The sequence below is a fragment of the Hippoglossus stenolepis genome, chromosome 22 (assembly GCF_022539355.2).
Source record: "Hippoglossus stenolepis isolate QCI-W04-F060 chromosome 22, HSTE1.2, whole genome shotgun sequence".
In the NCBI taxonomy this organism is placed as follows: Eukaryota; Metazoa; Chordata; class Actinopteri; order Pleuronectiformes; family Pleuronectidae; genus Hippoglossus; species Hippoglossus stenolepis.
The window spans coordinates 1,466,314-1,486,137 of NC_061504.1; the positions used below are offsets into that span (position 1 = coordinate 1,466,314).

Sequence of the window (19,824 nt, forward strand, 5' to 3'; positions counted from 1 at the left end):
CCTCGTCTTCACCTTGTGCATCGGCTTCTCTCTCATCATGTGAGCTGTGAAGTCTAAGATCTAAACAAAGATGAATAGGATTCATCAAAGCACCTCACTTTCTCACACGCACACACACGCACACACACACACACACAGTGAGCACTGAATGCAGTCTGTCTCTGACCCTCTGCTTACAGGCTGGTATTCATAGAGTAGGCAGAAATAAAGCTGCCTGTGTACCACTGTAGCAAACACACTAACATGGACACATACACTCACGCACACACACACACACACACACACCTTGCTTCACCTGAGTCTCTAGGAAAGGCAAGGAGGCACAGCCTTCAATAAAATCTTGACAATGCTCACAGTCTATGAGGTGGAATCATCCTTTCCACTGAGGCCAGCATCACATTAACTTTCCATAATGTAATTTATGAGAAGTGGGAGCAGCAGAGGTAGAACAGGCCTTCCAGCTTCTACCCTTCTGCTCCCCTGCGACATGGAAAAGACCAGAGGAAATGTTTCTTTATCTGTTCTTATCCCTGCAGTAATCTATCGATTGAGGGGCCAGGGGATAAATATATTATGTTTTACTAAGTTATAAGATGTTAGTAACTCTCATTCTAACCAAGCTGCATTTGAACATACACAGAGCTGATGCAGCAGATCAGCTTAGATTTGAGTCAGAAGCCAGGTTTTCAAACCTCAGCACAACCCAAACATTTAGAAAAGCAAGTGAAGTGAAACTACTAATTTGAGACTTTTTGGATGTTACATAAGACACTGCGGGGAAGCAGTGAACGGCCACTGTGTGTATGCCAGCGACCGAGGCACTCGAATTCAGAAATGGAGCTGACGAGGCCCGATCAAATTCCATCCTTCCTTTGCACTACCCACTCAACCCTAGACCTATTTGCCCAACATTAACCATACCATAGCATCGTAATCACCATCACATCCCATATTTGACACAACCATGACTTTACTCTTCATTATTCCAGCGTTGCCATGTACAGAGCAGAGGAAGAAGTAGCCTAATTTTAGTAACCCTGTCACTGTGGTTTTTAAGTTTGAATCAAATCAAAAGTGGATAAATAAAATATCATACATTTTTTAAACAAGGTTTTGATTGTTATCGTAGGACAGGAAGATGCACGGCTGCGAACAGTCCTGGCATTTAGTTGAGTACATAAATAACTTTTATACCAGGAACTACAGTAGTTATACCAGAAACCACACGAAGAACCGCAGAAGTGAACAACAGACAACCGTGGCACATGGTTGTCTGTTGTTCACCCAGGCACAAAACACTATACTCAACAAGACCCCGAGATACTTAAACTCCTTCACTTGGGGCAGCAACGCCCCCCCTCCCCCGATCCGGGGAGAGCAATCAACCATTTTCCAGCAGAGAACCATGACCTTGGACTTAAAGGTGCTGACTCTGATCCCTACCCCTTCACACTCAGCTGCAAACTGCCCCAGTGCACACAGCAGGGCACAGCCTGACGAAGCCAAATGAACCACATCATCCGCATAAAGCATTCTGAGGTTCCAAAGCCTAATGCTTTACTCACCACCTTAAAATCCTGTCCATGAAAATCACGAGCAGAATTGGTCACAAAGGCCAATCCTGGCAGAGTCTCACACCCACTAGGAACGTGTTCAACTTTATATAGTAGTTTTCAGTAAATTTCAATGCACCAATATCACAACTGTCAGCAACTTAAGTTTCAATTTTATGTTATTGCTGTGTGGTGATGCAGTTGCAAGAAGGACCAACTTTCTAAATGAACCCCGTCAACAACATCTGATATTATTAATACCACCTTCTGAATGGATGACTTTTCACAGCCAAATACCAGCTGTCCAATTGTAACAGGTGCTTGAATGCACCACCTGCCTGTAGAAGAATTTTGAAAAGAATCTCTCTTACAGCCCCACACCCCCAAAATGCACCATAATGCAAACAAGAGTGAATGGTTTGAACACAGGCCCAGCCACCACATGCCATATAATCCCATGAAACACATAAAAATTAAAATACAGAAAAAATTGAGGTCAATGAGCTCTACTGGAGCCACTTCAGGATAATGACACCAGAGTAAGTTTGTCTCTCCCTGACCCAAAGTCATTAGTCACTACACTAACCAGAGGTCAGAGACATGCTAACTTGCCAGGGGAATTTAATCCACCTGAGACTGCATCAAAGAACCAGGATAAACAGTCCAATGCTTACCCAATACGTTTGATAAGTGCTGGGAACAGCACAGAGGAAGAAGATACTGCCTCACTAATGCAGTTCTACACTGTATATCAGTTAGATATTTACTGTTGGTAAACAGTATGTACACCATGTGTGTGTGTGTGTGTGTGTTTGTGTCAGTAAATCTCATAGAGAAGAGTGGGCGTATAATTATAGCACCTCAGACAGGATAATAACAGACTGCTCTGACTTTCCCTCAGAGGCCCTAAAGTTTCCCTCAACCCCTCATGGGTACTTTGCCCTTTTTCTCTGTGCGTGATGTGTTTCAGCCTCAGGGAGCACAAACCAGAGAGGGAGAGGAGATGAGAGGATGAGAAGAAAGATATGTAAAAGAACATTCTCACTTATCATAAAGTCTGCTACTTTTCTTTTGTAAGTGAATTTAACATTTTTTAAACTGATAAAATTATGTTATTTAACTCTTTAACTTTTAGTTTTGCAAACTCACATATTTAACGTGAGGGACAACACATTTAATTAGTTATAGTGTGGTATAGGGGATAGTGTGCTTTTTCATTTGCGCCCCGCCCCCTTTTCCTGTGAACATTCTCAAGCAGGCTGAAACAACAACTTGGCTGCCAGCACCACAAGAGTAGGCAGAAGTAAGGGCAGCAAATTTGAGATTATTTGAACAGATAATTCAGGAAAAATACATTTCAGTCTTTGAGAAAAAATGTTTTTCAGTGAGAACTGGTCACAAAACTCAATGAGCTCGATGAGCTTCTGAGGAGATGGAGATGAGGAACAAATACTCATTTGAACCAGGTTTTTGTGTAAAGTAATTCAAGAACACAGGCTGGTTTAGAAATAAGTCTTCTTTGATGATAATGAAACTATAGATCTTGTTTGTCCATGTTGTCTGTGCCATTCAGTCTCTTCTCTCAGCACAGTTTATCTTCTAAGAGCGCTCATCTCCTCTAAATCCCTCTGTCTCTCTCCTCTCACCTCCAGTCTTCAGCCCTGTTCATAGGCAGCCTCCGCACATACACAGAGACGAAAAGTGTGCAGCCTCCTCCTCTAAATCCCTTTGTCTTCAAACCCCAAATGACTCATCCAGCTTCGCACACATACCCCCCCCCACACACACACACACACATCTTAAACCCATACACAAATTGTATGGCTGTGCTCTGGCCTGATGGTTTTACAGCGGAGCGACACAGAGACAGCTGCTTTATCTTCTTTGCTGTGGGTGAAAGGTGCAACGCCTCTTTCAAGTCCATGCCAGTCTCTCTTTCTGTGTTCCATGGGTAATCTGGCCCCAGGTGCCCCCAGAGAGGGCGGGAGAGGAAGTGAGAGAAAACCCCAGGCACTCGACTAATCTGAAAGGATTGTTGGGTGAGCAAACTATCTGCAGCTGGTGAAACAATCCAGACAGGAATTATCTAATGGCACAGACACATGCAGACACTTCCGTCACTGAATACCTTCATAAACAAAGGGCCTAATCGACCCCTCTGCAGCTTAGTTAATACTCAGAGCATGTTCATTTTAAAGTTCTGTTTTAAAGCACTGTAGCCTGTCAAATCAGGGCTGACGAAATATAGATTTTTTTCTTAAATCTTCATATGTCAACATTTCAACCTTTTTCTGGATGAACGCAGTTCTCATCATTCTACCTGAGCCTCAAGTAGAGTCTCCTAATTTTCTCCTTTTGAGTTCTTATGATCCTGAGCACTTGACTGACTTTTTTAGTTCACAGGGACATGTGCAAGTAGAACTTCACATTGACATGACCCCACTCCTGAAAGCCTCACTGGAGAGGTATACTGAGCATGTCCGAGTGCGGAGAGACCCTGGAATCCCTCAGGAGGAGCTGAAGGAGGTGGCTGGAGAGACGGGTGTGTGGACTATTTTGCTCAGCCTCCTGTCAAGATAGACCAAACCCAGTGAGGAAGTGAAAAGCACATCACATTCTGACTGGGGACCATTTTTGCTCAACAGCTTCTTTAACAAAACAACAAAACAGGTTGTTTGCTATTGCCACAATAAACCTCATTGCTGCTCATTCACTTTAAATGTGGTGACATTATGCACAACCGAACGTCGCTTCATGCATTCTTTGTTTGTGGTAGAAGTTGAGAAAAGCTCAACTTTTCAAGTGGCAGCACAGGAGCTATCCAATCAAATCACATTTATGCAAATATAGTTTCTGTTTGACACCAATCATTAAAATGAGCCTGGCAAGAGGAGGCAGCTGCAGTGGCTGAACCTGATATGTTCACCTGGTTGTTGAATTTATTCCCAGTGTGCTTCCCTTTAGCATAGCATTGACAGCTAGCATTGCACGTTAGCACGAAATGTGTCCATGTTGTGCCTTGGGCGGGACATCGTAATGGGTTATGGTAATGCCGCCTGCACCAAGAATCAGGCAAGCACAACGTCAAATGCTAAAGCAACAGCTGTGTGTCAGTGCTCCGGATAGTTCCTGGACCTGGAGCCTCCTGCAAGCCTACATTGTCAATGCTTTCAAAAACCTGTCAAAGTGGCAGCTGAACAAGATGAATCAGATGAAGTACTTCAGTTGCCATAGCAATGAAAGAAAGGATCCAAACACTCTGTCCAGATCAACTGATGTGGAATGATTGGAAAGTGACTCTTTTAAGGGAGCACACCTGACCATCTAACAGCCTCTCCTTACAGTTTAGCACACAAACACATATTTCCCTTACAATGACTGCATCAGTCTCACATTAGCCCTGAGTCATTCCTCCCTGTCACAAAGCAGCCGTGGGACTCACCAGACTCAGCTCTCGTGTCTGAATCAGCATCTAACTGTGAGCCAGGCTCTGGCTGGGTAATCATGGTGTCTGCATACCTCTCTGTGACCGTCTGTGATTACTAGTAGGAAGAAAAAGCACACTTCCACGAGGAGGAAAGATTATTGCTATTTAAAGTTTCCCTTTTCCTCGATTTAGAAGATAATCGGACTGTTTTTGTGGCCACATCAAATGATTCCCTTCAGAGCTTAATTTGGTAAATCAACTCATTCAGATTTTAATTCAGATCAGAGTTGGCCCTGAGGATGCACAGTTTAATTTCACAGTCATAACAAATGAGAAGGTAAAAATAGCAAATAAGATCAGGCCCAGATTAAGAACGTCGAGGCCCCGCTCACATCATTTTGGAAGTCAGCCCGCTGGTTGGTTTTCTACTCTCCACGAAAATGGAGGAGGGACAGAGTTTATAGTCTTTATTCCTACTTTTTGTGGTTTTGTCTGAGTACATTTTTTTAATCTGAAAAAAATGTATGCTTGCATGCTCGTCCACACACACACACATGGGGAACAGCTCTCTCTTGACCACTTACCCCATGCACCCACTAAAGTTTACTCTAGCTCCAGCGACACCCTCCTGAGCACACAGAAATATATCAATGGGACTTCACATGAGTTTGAACATGTGGAAAATGAGCCTACAGTGAATCTATGTAGACCTGTTCTAATCTTGGCTGCACAGAAAATCAGCCAAAGCCCCATGGATGCTTCTAAAAGGTCCACTGTGATAAATGGTAAAAAGAAATCAGCAGAGAACAAATGTGAGGAAGAGGGGAAGCCAGCTCGAGACAGTGAAGGACAGCCGAGGTAAAGTGGAGGGAATAAAGGACAGCTGAAGGTGTGAGGACAGAGACAGGCCAGGGTTTGTTGCTGAGGAAAGAGGCAGACAGACAATAAGTTACAGATAGTGAGGAGGACACTGATGCCAAAACAAAGAGGAGCAGAAAGTCTTCATCCATCACTGTGATAGCATCACCTCCAGCAGTGTCCTCCTGTCTGCACCACACTACTGACAGACTGTTGAAAGGTATGTCTGTCAGCTTCTGCTACACACTGTACACTCTTCCTTTCCTTTCTGTGTTCCACAATATCCACTGGGTATTCATTATTCATGAACTATAAATTGTACAAAATCGTACATTTAAACCATTGGTTCCAGTTCAGTTGCTTGAGACTCCGACAGCACATCGAACATTCGGTCGCTTTGCTTTTTGTCCAAACTACATTATCATTGCAAAGAGGGACTGTTCTGAAAACCCCCCTTGGTGATACATTCATGGACACTTGGAGCTCTACACCAAAGACAATCTTTTGTTTAAACAGAAAAGCTACAGTTTAATGTGGAAGAGAGGCCAAAGGTAGACAGTAAACCATGCAGTAAAACAACACCATTAATGGTGGGAAGTCACTAAGTGCATTCTCCCAAACACTGTACTTGTGTACTTTTATACAAGGAAATACAGCAGAGTATTTAAGACGTGTGTGTGTGTGTGTGTGTGTGTGTGTGTGTGTGTGTGTGTGTGTGTGTGTGTGTGTGTGTGTGAAATATGTTGTCTAAGTGCCCTTGTATTGTGTTGAGAACCCCCTTGAAATGCTTTTGCCCAAGCAGCCTTCATGTTCGCAGCATTGTCAGTTACAAGTGCGAAAACCTTCTCCGGTCCAAGGTCATTGATGACTGCTTTCAGTTCATCAGCAATGTAGGGGCCTGTGTGTCTGTTGTCCTTTGTGTCTGTGCTCTTATAGAATACTGGTCGAGGGGTGGAGACGATGTAGATAATTCCTTGTCCCCGGACATTCGACCACCCATCAGAGATGACTGCAATGCAGTCTGCTTTGTCACTGGTTTGCTTGACCTTTGCTTGCCCTCTGTTGAACTCTCCATCCAGCAAATGAGTAGATAAAGCATGTCTGGTGGGAGGTGTGTATGCTGGGCGAAGAACATTCAGAAATCTCTTCCAATAGACATTGGCTGTGAGCATCAGAGGTGAGCCAGTTGCATACACTGCTCGAGAAAAACATTCATCAGCATTTCTCTGGCTAGGTTCATCCATTGAGTAAAAACATTTTTTTTTCAAAATTCCCTAGCTTAACTTCCCATGGAAAGTTTCCGGAAAGTTTCCGGAAATTTACCGGAAAGTTTCCGGACATTTACCGAAAATTTTCCGCCCCTTTGCAACCCTAGTCATAATACATCTCAGGGGGTTAATACTAATAAAGAATTTCTATAAACCAACCATTGGTGGTAAATTTAGACCCTCTGCTGTTGTTTCCAGTTGGTTACATTCATTATCCATAATGTAATGGTTATGTTATTATCGTTCAATAGTCAGCAGATCATCAACACTTAAATTAATATTTAATGCTAAACTTTATGTGAGTATTAATATTAAGTTTGTTAAGTGTGTGAAGGCCTATTTGGCGCAGGTTCTTTCAGAATATCATTATTAAGTGCTGGGATCCATTATGACACGACAGTTCCTTGTGTCCAGTCCAACCACTCTATGGTCTTTCTGCAGCCACGTCTGACATAGCTGTGAATTATGTTTTAATAGTTTAAACATCAATGTGGTTTATTGGTCTCAATTGCCAGTAGGTGTGATTGTAAATGTGAGTAGCTGTTTGTCTGTCAGCCCTGCAATACGAAGGCGACCTGTCTGTGTTGTATCCGCCTCCTGTTCAAAGTCAGCTGGAACTGGGTCTGCCCCTCCCACAACCCTCAGGGGATCAGCAGTATCTCCTTTAAGAGTTGTTGCTATTGGTGAGAATTTACATTCAAATACTCTGTCTGGTTGTTTTTTGACGTACCAGTTGATAGTTGAAATTGCACGTTTCACTATTTAATCCATCCATTTAACACACTCTTATACATCTGGTGTTGATGGATAAATAATGTTGTAATTAATACAGATTTTATGTGCAATTAAGTTTTATGGTGCATGTCTGGTATGAATTTTAACAACAGCATGCACAGCAATGTAATTATACAGGGACACGTTTTGCCTGAGTTTAATTAATTACCAGACTACTTATCTGTCGGCTTTAATCAACATCAAACAAATGATCGACAACATAATTAATTGAAATGTTAAATGTTGCTGTCCTTGAACCTTGACAGCGAAGGATCAAAAGACAGAATTCATTTGTTTTCCTTATGTCTTATGTACTTGTACTTTATAGTTATTGGAAAATCATTAGGTCCTGTTGAATCACATTTTGATTACATTGAAAGTACAGTTATGAATTATACAAATGTACGTGAGCTGCACTACGTTGACAGATGCTAAAATCTAAGAAAAGAAAAGAAACGTACATGTCTCATACATACTTCTAAAGGAGTAACACCTGTAGACATCTGTTACAGGAGTCACATTTCGCTCCAGGGTGAATGTCTGCCCTTTTCCAGCTGTTTCCTACCGTAGACTCTTTTGATGTCACACTGAGAAATACTTTCAAATGTGAAGGTGGTGACGGTGCTGGAGTTGATCTTTTAATTGTGTCTTTAACAACATAAAATGCTACTACCAACACCCAACAGCAGAAATGAAGGAAAGGAACCAGTGAATAGTATAGACATAGAGTAATAAACAAATTTCTAAAGGGTCTGTCTGAGATTTCATCAGACAAAGATGAACTGGAGGTGGTTTATTGGCATCATGATCACAAATAATTAGAGACTAAGGACGTTGTCAACGCAGTGTCTCTTCTTCACAACAAGATGAATAACACCAAAAGGTGTCTACCTTTCAAATTACTGTAAAAAAAAGACTAAGACCTGGCGGATCGCAATGACTCACGTACCGTACCAGCTGTCAGGAAAGATGTATGAAAGTCTGCCTCCGTTGGGAACTAATCTGTATGAACCTACATCACAAATGTTCTTCTATGTGCTTTGCATTGTCCATTTGAACAGAATCATAATTATTCTAATATCAGCATTGTTTTAATGAACAGCATATTTAAATTCAGATTCTTACGTGTATGTTTGAGTCAGTGTTCTGTGCTGACAGAAGGTTGAAGTGAGGCTGTAACCCAGACAGGTGACGTGGAACAATCTATTGTATTGTATTGTGTGTATTTCTGGTTTTTGGGTGGATGTCCAAGTTTTAGTTTGCTCATGTTTTTCTGTAAATAAAAGCATGTCAATATTTAGCAACTCTGGTAATAGTGTTCTGTTTTTTTTTTTAAAGTAACCCACTGTTTGTGTGACAGGGTAGATTGTGGGGACACAATTGACAGTAATAACAAATACCAATCTTGAGGTCATTACAGCTGGAAACATGCAGCTAAACTGGGAGAACAAATATGTTATGATGAAAACAATGCTGTTTGTGTGAGTTCGGTGCACAACCAGCTGCTCTCAAAAGACCACATATTGACGGAGACAATGTTGTGTAGTTTTGTAGTGAGGGAGGAAGCAGTGAAGAAGCTGAAACCTCATTCAGAAGGAGATTTTGTGAAGGAGCCTTGTTGCCCCCGCACAGCTGCTGGAACTGGGCAAAGTAAAACTGTGCATTAGCATTGTGCGCTCCAATCTGCAAGAACAAAAGGCTGCTATGACTTTGAATACGCTGCTGAGTTTACGAAACTTCTTCGGGCACTGGTCGACAGGTTTCAGGACATGAAAAAAAACACAAGGAACTATATTTGTGAATCCTTGGATGTGGAACGAGCTGACGTGCCTAACAATCTCCAACATGACATCACTGAGCTGCAAAGCAAATACCTGCTCAAAACAACCTCCATCTCAATGAGTTCTATAAACCGTATGTAAGCTCTGAGGATTTTCACATTCTGAGGAAACATGCACTGAAGTTTGCATCTGTTTGGGAAAACCGACTGTTGTGAGGAGCTCTGTTCAACTCTGACTTTTGAAAAGACTTTGACTCACGTCACGACCGACTGACAAAAACCTGGAGAACTAGCTGACAGTAACATCACCATCAGACGCTTCGCCAAAGAGAAGCAGTTCCAGCCATCACATTAGAGAGGTCAACGTGTTCCATGTGTTAAATCATTTAGTATGGCCATTTAAGGATGTTGTAAAAATGTATATGGTCCTTAATAGGAACAAGTTTTTCTGGCCCAATGACTGCTTGGATGGTAGCAAACCATGCTAAAATGTATCATATGTTTCGGAAAGTGGTGACAAGTGAGAAGATTTGTACTTGATGGGCTGAGTGGTGCTTAATCACAAACATGGTTTATAAGAAGGGCAAATGACTTTAAGAAGTAATTTAGCCAATATATAATATAATGAATCTATTGTTGGTTGTCAATTTGACCCATAAACCTGTGAACATACGGTTTTACATTATACTGCCGTTTTAGTAGGGAGCATAAACAGAGGGCGTCCTGCTATCTAAGCAGGCTCAGACCTTTTTCCCCACCACCATCTCCCAGCTGTCTCTCTGATCAAACACTGGTAGGACAATAGTCTTACTCTTTGTACAGACAGGTGAGTAAATACTAAGATAAGATAAAATAACATAAGATAAGATACAACTTTATTGATCTCACATCTTGGAAATCCCCTTGTTTACAGCAGCAGACAGGTCCGAATGAGGTAGACAAGAGAATACAAATATAAAACAAGTCAACAGAATAAAAAAGAAAAAAATACTAACACTATGGTTAAAACTATGGTTAAAGAGTTTTTCTCTGAAGGACTAACCTCTCTTGAAGACAGATAAGTCCTTCAGAGAAAAACTCTCTTTCGGTTATCTGCTGTCATTCCTCAACAAGATAGATCATGATAATGCTTGTGCGCTGAAGTTAGGATAGTCTATGTAAAAGTGTTTTACTCTGTTGTTCTGGTTGGTAGAGGCAAATACCCTTATTTAGGAATAAGAAAGCCAAAACATTTTAGAAACAGGCTTGTGCATAGGCAGGCATAAAACAACTTCATATGAATAATACTGATGGGGCTGGGCTCCGAGGACCTTGTTAGGTCGCTCCTCTGTGAGCTGGGTGAGGACAGCAGCACAAATAGGAACAGATGAGGGTCGACAGAGAGAGATACATACAAAGAAAGCAGATAGTGATGTGTGAATGGTAGCCTCCTTACCTGTGTTGGGTTGTAGAGCTCCTGCAAGGCGTTGCGGGACCCTTTCCTACAGCAGCTGTCCGCCATGAAGGGGTTCCTCCGCATGACTGCAAAACAATAAGAACAAACTTTAAAACCAACCCGATCCAAAAAGGTAAACAAGGAAAACATATTCAGGGCTGCGAGGTAGATTTAATCGGAAACAGTGGGTGGACACAACACCTGTGTGCAGACCTGGAACCTAGCTCCGGGTGTGTCAATCAACCTGGAGCCCCATAGGATGCCATACAGGGCTCCAAATCTGAATGGATCGTTTCAGCACACATTTTCAAAAAGGTTGAGCAAGCAAAAGTGAGAGAGAGAGAGAGAGATACAATTTATCCCAGTGGCCAGCTGCAGTACTGCAACAGAAAAAATCCATGTCCAAAGACCATCAATGTAAGAGTTTATAAAACTGTGACTTGTGTAATAAGACATGTACACATCCTAGAAAAGCTATTGTACTTGTGTGTCATCATCTCACAAAAAAGTCTACTGGTCAATGAGGCCAGGCAAAGGCTGCATATATAGTGACACATACACACGCTCACTTTGATATACTTATGTGTATGTTTGCTTTCATTTTCTAAGCCTCCTTGACAGGAAGTGGTTTGACAAATCTGATTGCTTGATGCTATGTGAAGTTGAAGTGTGGGTGCTGTCCATTTGAAACAGGTTTCCTAAGGTGTCTGTGTGTTTTCATCTTTTTACTTTTGTAAAACCTTTGGAATTTTTATTTGTGGCATGCTAAAATGTAGTATTACAGTTATACAAATAGAAAAGACAGAGGAGTCTTTATGTAAAAGTAGCAGACAACAACGAACATTAGCCACCATGACCTTCTGGAAATACCAGACCAAGTAGTTTGTAGCAGAAAAACTAAAAGGAGATTGTTATTTCTTTTTTAAAACACAACATAGCCTCACTTTAAGGGATGTTTTGGGATTTACGTATTGTGGTGAAATATGGAGAAGGATGCCAAACGAGTCCAAACATAGAAGCAATGATTTTCATTTGGCTTCTGCCTAAGACTTTATTATAAGGAACTCTAACATAGCTGCACCATTGACCTCTGTTTCATAAGGGTTTGTCACACAGCCCACTTCAAGAGGTTTGTTGTCTTTCTCTAATGACGTGCACAAGAGATCTTTTATCGCAGGACTCACTCCCTGTGAAATCCTGCTCCTCTGTGTTTTGTTCTAGATGGACAGTTCTTCAAGGATGCCACTTTGGGAACCATCACTTTAAACAACTTTTAAACCGATGCAAGTAGGAAGCAGAAAGCTTAAGGGATAAATTATTAGAGCAGTGACCATATGCCAAGGGCGAAGTCACAGTTCAGCGTTTGTTTGGCTGGCTCTCAGCTCTTTACACAACTCAATACAGAGCAGTAGCTGCTGGCAGTGGCTCAGTGGGAGCAGCCAGCGCAACACTCCGCCCCCGCCGACACACTCTCTCCAATGACTCTGGATGGAAAAGTGCTGAAGGACGGCACAGGATCGTCAGGAAAGAAAATGAGCCACTAAGACGGCAGCCAAGGGTTTAATGGGAAGTTATTCCACACGTCATCTGCCTCGTGTTCACAGATGAACATGTGTTAGAGAATATATGCAGTTATGACTTTGAAGGCATTTAATAAAATGCATAAAGTGTATCTTCTGGTGAAAAGGAAGTTATCACTACATTAATATGCATGAGAAACATGCTGACGAGGGAATAAAATGGCTTTGACCTGACTGTATTCTTGTTCTGCTGTGTGTCCAATGCATTAGTGTGTAGGATTATTCTGTGAATGTGTTCACATGCTTGGTCAATAGAGTAAGGATACAAATTTGCATATGTGCTCTGTAAAGATGATTATGTCAGATTTCACATTTGCAGCTGCACAAATCAGGTGTCTCCACATTCTATTGTCTGTATTTTCATCTATTCTAGTTTATTTAATAATTTTTTTTGCTGCTGTACTGGTCAAAGGATTTCAATTATTTTACTCTCACCTTCATCTCACACATTGGAGGAACACCAGACAGTTCCCATTTCACAGGAGGCTGTTGATTCTTTTTTAAATCCTGGCTAAAAATGAAGGAATGGAGTGTGCTGAGGTTGGAGCAGACTACAGATTATCCCAGTACCCCTGTATGTGTAGTGTTAGCCCTCTGTTGTCCCCAAACCAAACCCACAGACTGAGCCCCTGAGAGGGACGGAGCTGAGCACTTGTTAGTGTAACAAGCCCCAACAGACAGCAGTGACCTTCAAACACTGAGGGGAGAATAGAGAAATGTCTTTACATTCAATATGCACACATACACACACACACACACACACACACACACACACACACACACACACACACACACACACACACACACACACACACACACACACACACACACACACACACACACACACGCTGATGATTGATAACCCTGTTGCTACAGAGGCTCTTTATTTATGCTGTTCAACCCTCCATCCTTCTGTGGACGATGTATACAGGCAATTACCATATTCTCAGAGGAGGAGAGCTCTCAGTGCAAGAATACACTCATTGAATATCTGCTTTCCTGGCTCGCTCATGCAGAAGAGCATGCACACACATGCACACACTCCCACTTCCTGCAAGCTGAATCAGCAGCGCAGTGGTGATTAGTGTGGACAGGCTTGAGGTGTAGCTCAAGGTGTGTGTGTGTGTGTGTGTGTACATGTGTGTGTACATGTGTGAATGTCTGCACCACGTGGCATTGAAAGTGGTCAGCAGTGACAAACATAGACAAGATTTGTAGTTGCTGGGCTGAGTGATGCTTAATCACAAGCATAGTTCTTAAAGAAGACAAACGACTTTAAGAAGTAATTTAGCCAATATAATGAATCTACTGTTGATTGTCAATTTTTATTTCAATATATAAGCGTCTTTTTAAATTATACTGCAGTTTTAGTAGGTAGTATACACAGAGGGTTCCCTGGTAGCTAAGTATTACATTACATTAAAATATAAACATTTAGCTGACGCTTTTATCCAAAGCGACTTACAATAAGTGCATTCAACCATGAGGGTACAAAGTACAATTAGTCTTCAAAAAAGCCAAACTACTAGTGCTACATGTAAGTACAATACTTTTTATTTTAAAGCAGGCTCAGACCTCTGTCACCACCACCGTCTCTCCACAGTCTCTCTGATCAATGAAGAAGAAGAGTCATTCAAACCGAAACCTATATTATCCTGTCATTTTATGCAGGAAATCATGAAGTTACAGCAGGTGCCATGTGTCATGTGTGGCGTTCACATAATACTGCTGCAAATACACTCAAACATTCTGAGGGTGATTTTAAGTCTGCAAAGCATAATGATGAATATAAAAATTTGAATTTACAGATCCATAGAATTTGTATTCACTCACTTGACTTTCAGCTTATCCTCCTGAAATAAAAATAGCACCAGAAAAGGTAGGTTTTACCTGCTCTGTTTTCCAACAGTATCAAATGGGTAAAAACTACTACTTGTGAAAACTTTTATTTCAGAGTGGATAATGCAGAATTAAAAAAAAGTAAGCACCAGTAATATATTGATTTAGAACTGTAACTGTATTTTTACTCATATTTTGTCCTCTGTACATAACTTACACGTACTTCATTACTCCCCGACACTTCACCCAGTCTGGAACAACAGGAACATAAGGTCATCCCATGGTCCACTGCCAACACCTGGCTCAGTGGTTGTTGGGAACTGAGCCGGAAACTGCTATCATTCAAAATCCTCTCACCTGCACTGGCTGGCTGGATTCCGCAGGGCTGGAGCAGGTTTTATTTATTATGTGATTTTGATATATATATATATATTAGGAGTTTTTGACTTATTTTTATGTTTAGGTTAAATATACTTTAAAAATGTTAACAGTTAATATGTTAAATTTCAACTTCCTCATAGTTTTGTGCTTTTTTAAAGAAAATAGTATCGGTTCTGGCACTGTTTAGCCACTTTAAAACTATCAATTTAAATTAAAATTAAAATGAATTTAAAATAAATCAGAAATTTGAATATGATATCAATTGATGATGATGATGATGCAAGCTCATAGTTCCCCCTACCCAAGTCTTTCACTCTTCATCATATTACAAAACGTTTTGCTGAAAACACTGAAATCTGGCAAGATCCTGTGAGATGGGTAAATATATTGATAGGGGCAATTCATCAACACCCTGACATGTTAGGGGCATGTCCCCTCCTCCTCTGGCTGTAATGCTCTCAGCATGTCCCTGCCAGCTCAAACACCAGCGGCCCAGTCAGTGTGTGTCCTGAAGGAAAGTGTTGCTCTGTGTGCTGAGTGCACAAACATCCATACACAGCACACACTCTATTCAGCTTCATTCATACTCTCTCTTCATCCTCCCAGTTTCCATCATCCCGCTGCAGAAAACCCTTCCATGACAACTTCACTAGTTCCTTTAACAGCAGGTGGAGCAAAGCTGGGAAGCTTCCAGCTCAATACAACAAGCAGGCCCCTCTGTCCTCCACTGAGAACCCCAGGGAACACTATGAGTGCTTCCTAATAGACTTACTGTTATGCTCCCAACACTTCTACCCAAAGCATTGCTCCTTTAAATAGAGATACAGTGTGTCAGAATCCTACCAGTTCCACAGTTCCCTTAAAACATCCAAAATGTCGGTTGCCTTTGAAATGAGAAAGGACACGTACCACATGAAGCTGCCTGTAACTTGTGTTTCTGTGTGCGTTTTACTTTCTACAGAAAATGATACGACTGAGTAATCCTTCATTATAGAAGAAAATACTGCTACAGTACATGTAAGAACAGTGTTGTGTTTACAGTCTGATCAGCTTTCTCCATGTGGCCAAACATCATCTTATGTAGTTCCAAGTTTGTGAGTAGAAGATGAAGAATTCTAGTTCCATCTTTGACATCCAGTGAATTCAAAGTCCACTTGATTGTTTGTCACCTGACCCGATTTCACTTATCAGAAAGAACGGGGACAAACTGGGGCTGGACAAAATAAACGAAACATCCTGCAAAGTCAAAATCTTCTTTTTATACTGTCAGAGTTGGTGATTAAGCCTGAAAGTTAACTCCCCTTAAAGAGCAGGCCCACTCCTGCACATGCTCAGTACACAGCTGCAATCACGCACAGCATCTGCCGCCATCTATCAGCAAAGGATTATGGTCCGCTGGAGGAGGATTAATTTGTCACTAATCTTACCTTCACAGTGGGAGAGGCTAGAGACGCACTTCACACTGGACCACACACAGACACACACACACACACACACACACACACACACACACACACACACACAACTTCTTTACTGCTTTGTGTGTAAGTGTGCATTGTGTTGTTATCGTCCTCCACAAAACTGAAGTGCTGCAGCTTAATTGGGATTTAAATGAACAATGCAAGTGGAGCAGAGAGGAGGAGATACAGGTGATTAGCAATGTTGGCACAACTTCATTAAACAAAGATCAACAAGAACTTGGGGAAATGACTTTCTCTCTCTCTCTCTGTGTCTGTCTGTCTGTGTGTGTGTGTGTGTGTGTGAGAGAAACCAATCAAGTCTCCGGTCATGATTGGCTGTTTGCGTCTCTTCCTGGTTAGAGTGCTCTGTCTAATCCCTTTAATGATTATTACTAACATTAAGATAATACACAAGCAATTCCAGCTTCATCAGTCCTCACCTCGGGCTCACAGACAGAGTCAGAGGAGACTCTTCGCTTCGTACATTTCTACTTTACTGAGCTTCAGCTGCACTTCATCATAATCCGACAAGCACTGACTGACAGCTATTCACAGCAAGAGACAGGAAGTGTCAGTCAATATAGGGTGAATTTGGGTAATCTGGGACATTTTTTGCAATTAAGATTTTATCTGTGACTTATTCTGATATCTGTTTTACACATTATATCAACATATTATAGCTTTCTGTAATCCTTAAGATGGGTTCTAACCACACCAGAAGAAAGAATGGAGATATCATACTCACATGAGACATGGCACAGCTTTTAATGTAAAAAAGAAAATTCTGCCCAAATTGAATCTAGCATCAAACTTAGGCACAGGACACTTAAGCAGCAAGGACAGCAGGGGGCATGATGAAGAAGACTGAAGGAGCTCAGATCCAGTCACAGAGCAGAAGATCGTTCAGACAACCCCTGACAATCATGTCAAGTCAATTTGACTTATATAGTGCTAACCCCTAACTGTAACCACAAGAGAAAACAACAACAAAAAGTTAATATATAGAATTTTTTTCAAATCAAATTAAAGTTTGGTTCATCCAGATCATTTAACAGTCAGATCACACTGTTGTGAAAGATTTCTATACCCAAATTAAATACTTACTATAAGTGATGTGGGCAAAAAGTCAGTCCCCTTCAGTGTGGTATGATTATGAACCTGATCATGTGTGCGTTTATGTGTGTGTCCCTGTGTCCCGTTGGGGCGTACGTCTGGTTTACTGCTGTGATTGTCTTTCATGCTCAAGCAGTGAAAAGTGTGAAATAAATGGGCTCAGCAGCAGCATATGGTGTATCACAAGTCAAATCAAAGCAGTGTGTGTTAACAAAAAAGTATTACAAGGTCAACCCCCCGCCCCCCTATAAATAAAACAATAAACATACTGTTTCTTCTGCCTGCTGATATATAGCCTGGCAGAGAGCGTTGGTTAATATTTCAAAGTTTAAGATACATTTCTCTGAGAATTTTTCTGTCATGAACCAAATATTATTCAGCAAAGTATTACATTCCACAGATCTCCCTGTCAGTTCTTTTCATAAGGGCTATGATGGTATTATCATAGAAGGACATGAAAGGCATGATGCTGTTGCTAATTCAGACTTATTTGTCATGCTCTAATTTGAGAATCACAAACTACACAATTGGTGGAGACTGAAATCCCACAGACAAACGTCTCCAAGCTTGGATAAATAAAACCACAAATGTCTGGAAACCTCGACCTACTCCCGAGCATGATGTCACCTTCTCACATCGGCTCTTTCCCACAGACCCAGGAACCCTGAGTCAGAGCTGCCCTCACTGCCTGACTCAACGCTCACTAAAAAGGAAAGGAATTCAAACCCAGTAGCCTTAAGATGGGAACCAAGACCACAACTTCACTTCACTCGGGCTCATTCACGACACCATCAACACACACGGTTGAGCACCAGGCCACATGTGTAGAGCACGGAAACTGTTAGCAAAGCATGAATCAGACAGATAGTGGAAAAAAAGTTACAATTTGAGAAAGACTTTCATGTCAGGCAGTCTTTATTTATGTATTTATATTTAAGGGAAAACTTAGAACCAGCATTTCCACACTCTGTGACAGTGAAGTCTAAAAAAGGAAATCATGTTGCATGCAGGGACATTTTTTTGGTAGAGAAAGCACTGGGTTCATTACTCCCTTTAAAAGGAGGAATGTTTTTGCAAAGCTATTTTCAACTGAGCAAGTGAAGAAATTAAGAATGTAAACAATATAAAGTTTTGTGTTGGAGGTTCAAGTTGGAGGTTTGAAAGTAGATGAGGGGATCACATGGGGGGGCACACACACACACACAATCTGCAATAAAGAGTGTTATCTGATCCCTGAGGTTTGATAACAAGCCGGCAATTTGAGCTGACAGGCAGACAGACAGTTAAAGAGACAGACCTTTAGAGAGGCAGGTAGACAGGCAGAAAGACGGACAGACCTTTGGAGAGGCAGGTAGACAGGCAGAAAGACAGACAGACCTTTAGAGAGGCAGGTAGACAGACAGAAAGACGGACAGACCTTTAGAGAGGCAGGTAGACAGGTAGAAAGACGGACAGACCTTTAGAGAGGCAGGTAGACAGGCAAAAAGACGGACAGACCTTTAGAGAGGCAGGTAGACAGGCAAAAAGACGGACAGACCTTTAGAGAGGCAGGTAGACAGGCAGAAAGACGGACAGACCTTTAGAGAGGCAGGTAGACAGGCAGAAAGACGGACAGACCTTTAGAGAGGCAGGTAGACAGGCAGAAAGACGGACAGACCTTTAGAGAGGCAGGTAGACAGGTAGAAAGACGGACAGACCTTTAGAGAGGCAGGTAGACAGGCAGAAACACGGACAGACCTTTAGAGAGGCAGGTAGACAGGTAGAAACACGGACAGACCTTTAGAGAGGCAGGTAGACAGGTAGAAACACGGACAGACCTTAGAGAGGCAGGTAGACAGGCAGAAAGACGGACAGACTTTGAGAGGCAGGTAGACAGAGACTAGGTGGCAGAAAGACGGACAGACTTGAGAGGCAGGTAGACAGGCAGAAAGACGGACAGACCTTTAGAGAGGCAGGTAGACAGGCAAAAAGACGGACAGACAGGCAGGCAGGTGGACACAAAGTATGCTGGCCACTGTCAATGCAAAGCAGCAACAAAGGCACTTAATTCAAACTACAGACTGAAATGGTTTTAGTCATTGCTGCTTCTCACTGCCTGCACTCCAAGGTCTTATGAATAAAACATTTTAGGTTGGAGAAACATTCTCAGCTGACGACAGGTTGTGAGTAATTGATGAGGGGTTTTAGCTATGAGAATCCTTCTAGGAAGGAGAGATATTAAGCAGTAATGATGAGGACCTGAGGGGGGTGACTGAGTTCACATGACTAGATTTGTGTTTCAAATCTGTCTGCAGGGCAAGGCCGAAAAGCACAATTAACCTGGGTCATGATCGGAATAGTGTAATCTTATTACAAA

General features: G+C 41.8%; 1 protein-coding gene across 1 annotated transcript in view; it reads right to left on the reverse strand.

The window, feature by feature from the left end:
- chst11 (carbohydrate (chondroitin 4) sulfotransferase 11) overlaps positions 1-19,824 on the reverse strand; it is a 72,284-nt gene that overhangs the window by 12,244 nt on the left and 40,216 nt on the right. Inside the window, exon 2 of the mRNA XM_035148090.2 lies at positions 11,096-11,181. Coding sequence (XP_035003981.1) covers positions 11,096-11,181 — 86 coding nt within the window. The remainder of the gene's footprint in view (positions 1-11,095; positions 11,182-19,824) is intronic.